The 3,250-nt window shown below is 50.9% G+C and overlaps 1 protein-coding gene across 1 annotated transcript in view; it reads right to left on the bottom strand.

The window, feature by feature from the left end:
- Positions 1-211, bottom strand: part of CRYGN (crystallin, gamma N) — an 8,229-nt gene extending 8,018 nt beyond the window's left edge. The window contains exon 1 of the mRNA XM_010136238.1: positions 188-211. Within this exon, the coding sequence (XP_010134540.1) occupies positions 188-208 (21 nt within the window). The 5' untranslated portion in view covers positions 209-211. The remainder of the gene's footprint in view (positions 1-187) is intronic.
- Between the last annotated feature and the right edge of the window lie 3,039 nt (positions 212-3,250).

Raw genomic sequence — 3,250 nt, 5'->3', positions numbered from 1 at the left:
GGAAGCTCAGCTCCTGAAACACAGCTCCTTCTGCCGCACCCTCCCCATCCCCGCTACCGAATGTGCTCCCGGTATCATCACTCACGTCGCGTCCTCGGGGATATTACCCCAACCTCCTCCTTCCACCCGGAGGACACTTGGGCTCTCTGGCCTCGGGCTGAACGGAAGCGGTTGGGTCGTTACTTACTTTTCCTGAGTATTGAGACATTTTCTGCTGGCTGCTATCCAAGACCAAAAGCAGGAGCCAAGCCAAAGCCGCGATGGACGGAGACGTTGGACACCCCACTATATAGCAGCCGGTGGGGGGTGGGGGGAGACAGGGCTGGTGTCGCCAGGGCTTTGTAACAAAGCAGCGGGAACCGGGGGCTTTAGGCTTTCCTGCTTCGTAGGCAGAACCACCAGGAACGGGCCCTGCTGAGTCCGGGGTTTTGGGCAGACGATCTGACAAAAGATTTGCTTGGCAGGGCTTTGGTCGATTAGCGGTGTACAGCGACTGCTCCTTTTGGAAGGACTTTTTTCCCCCCACCTTTTCCCCTTTTTTTCTCTTTCTTCTCTTTTTCCTCCTTTTTTTTTTTAAACAGTTTGGAAAATAGGGAAGCAGCCCCATCTCCAAGCATGAATTGGGTTCGCTACTTTTTACTGGTTTTTCCCAGCTTCTTGCCTATAGCAGCGTGGCAGCCAACAGCGAGTGTCCTTGAAGACTCCTCACCACTAAGACGTTGTGCTCCACATGTCAAAGCAATGGTTTCTCATTCAACTTTCAAACCTCTTTAAACGGCTTCTCTGAAAGCCAAGGACCAAATCCCCTCTGAAGTGCAAAGGTTGGGCTTGCAAACCTGCCAACATTGATCACGAGCATCGTTTTTATGAAAGCCTCGATCTTTCAGCACTGAAGCACCGAGTTGCAGGTACGGATGAGGATCAGAGGGATCTTTAAGCCATACCACTGACCATAAAGCAGTATTTCCCATATAGCTGCAATTGTGGCTTCGGAGCCTGGCATCCCACATGCCAGCGCAAGGAATAGCTGCTTCACATTCCCCTCTTTTGTGTTAGAAGAGCATCTGCAAGAGACCTTAAATGTCTGATTCTCAGGACAAACAGCAAGGGAAAGCCCCAGCCCACACAACCCCTCACTGTATATTAATGGGCGAGGCTAGGAATAGGTGAAGGCAAACGCGTGGGGGTGGCCCATGGACAAGCACACGGAGAACGGGGCACCATATTAAGAAAAGATTTGTCTTTTATGCAACTTAATAGCTCTGGAAGATGTTACTCACTAAATCCTTCCCTTCATCACCCATGGGACCCTCATCACCTCCCCGCCGCCCTGCCAGCACTCCACTCCCCGCCCAGACCATCGGGCACACGCTTCAAATCCAAACCCTGAAAACTCATTTCTTGGCAGGATGCTCCCATCTGCACGTGTGCCAGCAGCCTCGCCGCTGCCTTGGTTCACCACTTTGTTTCAAGATTAAAGACCACTTGGGAAGAAAGGATGGCATTACTCAGGCTTAAACGTACGCCGCCCTTTCAATTAAGATGTAGAAGTTAATAAGCAGGCACACGGGCTGAGCTGGAAAACATTGTGTTGACCGGGATGCACTGGAGGAGGAATGAGGGAGGTGGCACATTGTGTTTGGAGGAGAAATGTACCCTCCAGCTGGCACAGGTAAACCTGCCCCAGCATCACAGCAACACTGTTTATGTTTACATGTTCTGATGGGAGGCAGGAAATAATGAAGAAAAGCCTCATCTAATTAAAAAACCCCGCCCCAAACCCTCACTGAAATGCCGGTGTGATTTTCTAGGTGGTAGATTACTTACCAGGTGGTGTGAGAAAAGTAAGAGCACATGCAAAGTCCTACTTGGAAGAGCAGCAGCCAGGGTGGGGGGCATTAGAGGCACCCCCCAACCAGCCCTTCCCCGTGGCCTTGCACTCAGTGCCCTGGGAGGGAAGGAGGAGATGCATCCCTCTTCTGAGTCGTGGTTGGCAGCACCAGGGTGACGAGGTGGTACCATCGCCGGTGGGGCCCAACTCGTCCGTCCTTTGGGGTCGTAACAGCCCACACATTCTGTGTCAGCTGGGAGCTGGTTGGTGCCTGCAGAGGAAGACCCACAGCACCCAGGACAAAGTGGCCCTAAAGGACTCGGTGAAGAGAACATCTCCGCAGGAGGAGGTTTCTCCTAAGGTGTGAGCTTTAATTAAATGTGCAGGAACATGATGTATTTGAGACTTGTGCCCGGCTGCTAGATGTGTTACAAGCTGTCCAAGGGGTTCAAAAGCTATTTTAGGAGAGATGGAGAGAGGGTGTGACAACTTCAGTCTCATTTCTTTGAGAAATCACATTAAAGATATGAAACAACAAAGGACCCATCTCTATAAAAGGAAGGGGATGAGGAAAAAAGAATATTGGAGAATGGCAAATCATAATTCCTGGACAAACCCTCCTTAATTCCTTGCAAAGGATGGAAAGGCTGCCAACAGAAGAGAAAAAAGAGCAGCATAAGGAGCCTGTGGCACCAGCAGCCCTTCAGGCATGAGATGCTGGGGCAGATCTTGCCTCCTGCTCCAGTCCAGGTCCAGGATCACATCTGACTGTGGTGCCCACGCTATCGGGATCGCAGGCAGCCCTTCTCTGCCATCCCTCTTTGAAGAATGAAGCATTTGGAAACACGAACTTACAATTTTGAGTGCTTACAGTTCTTTGAGCAGAGAAAACCCAAAAGTCTGAGGGTTTTTTTTATACACACCTTGGTTTAAGAGGGAGTGAGAAATTAGGCTTGATGTCCCCAGGAGGGCTCTGGGCTGTGCTATCACTGTCTGCCTTGGCTGCTACAAGGCCGAGGCAGACAGAGATGATTTGCTCCAAGTCCAGGTCAAGAAAACCAAACACCCCATGGTCAAGGTTGATGTCAAGACCATTGAAACGCTGTAGTTACATCCCCAAAAACACCACGGCAGGAAGGACTCAATGGCATGGGACACTGTTGGTGCCAAAACCAGTCACAGAGCCAGAGCCAGCCATGCTAGAACCCAAAGTCAACCATCTAGGACAAAAACACCCTGCCTGGATAAATGTGCTGGCTCCCCGTCACCACCCCGCTCTCCTCTCTGCATCCCACCTACACACAGGATCCAGGAAGGGCTCTTGGCCTCTGACAAAGTGATTTCCATTACATGCCAACGAGTTGAGACCAAGGTTGTGTCAGCATAAATAAGCCCAGGCTGGGTGGTCTTCAAAACACA

Source organism: Buceros rhinoceros, unplaced genomic scaffold (genome assembly GCF_000710305.1).
Source record: "Buceros rhinoceros silvestris isolate BGI_N320 unplaced genomic scaffold, ASM71030v1 scaffold3555, whole genome shotgun sequence".
Taxonomy (NCBI): Eukaryota; Metazoa; Chordata; class Aves; order Bucerotiformes; family Bucerotidae; genus Buceros; species Buceros rhinoceros.
Note: the sequence above shows the minus strand (reverse complement) of the source record. Positions and strands in the feature narration are given on the sequence as shown.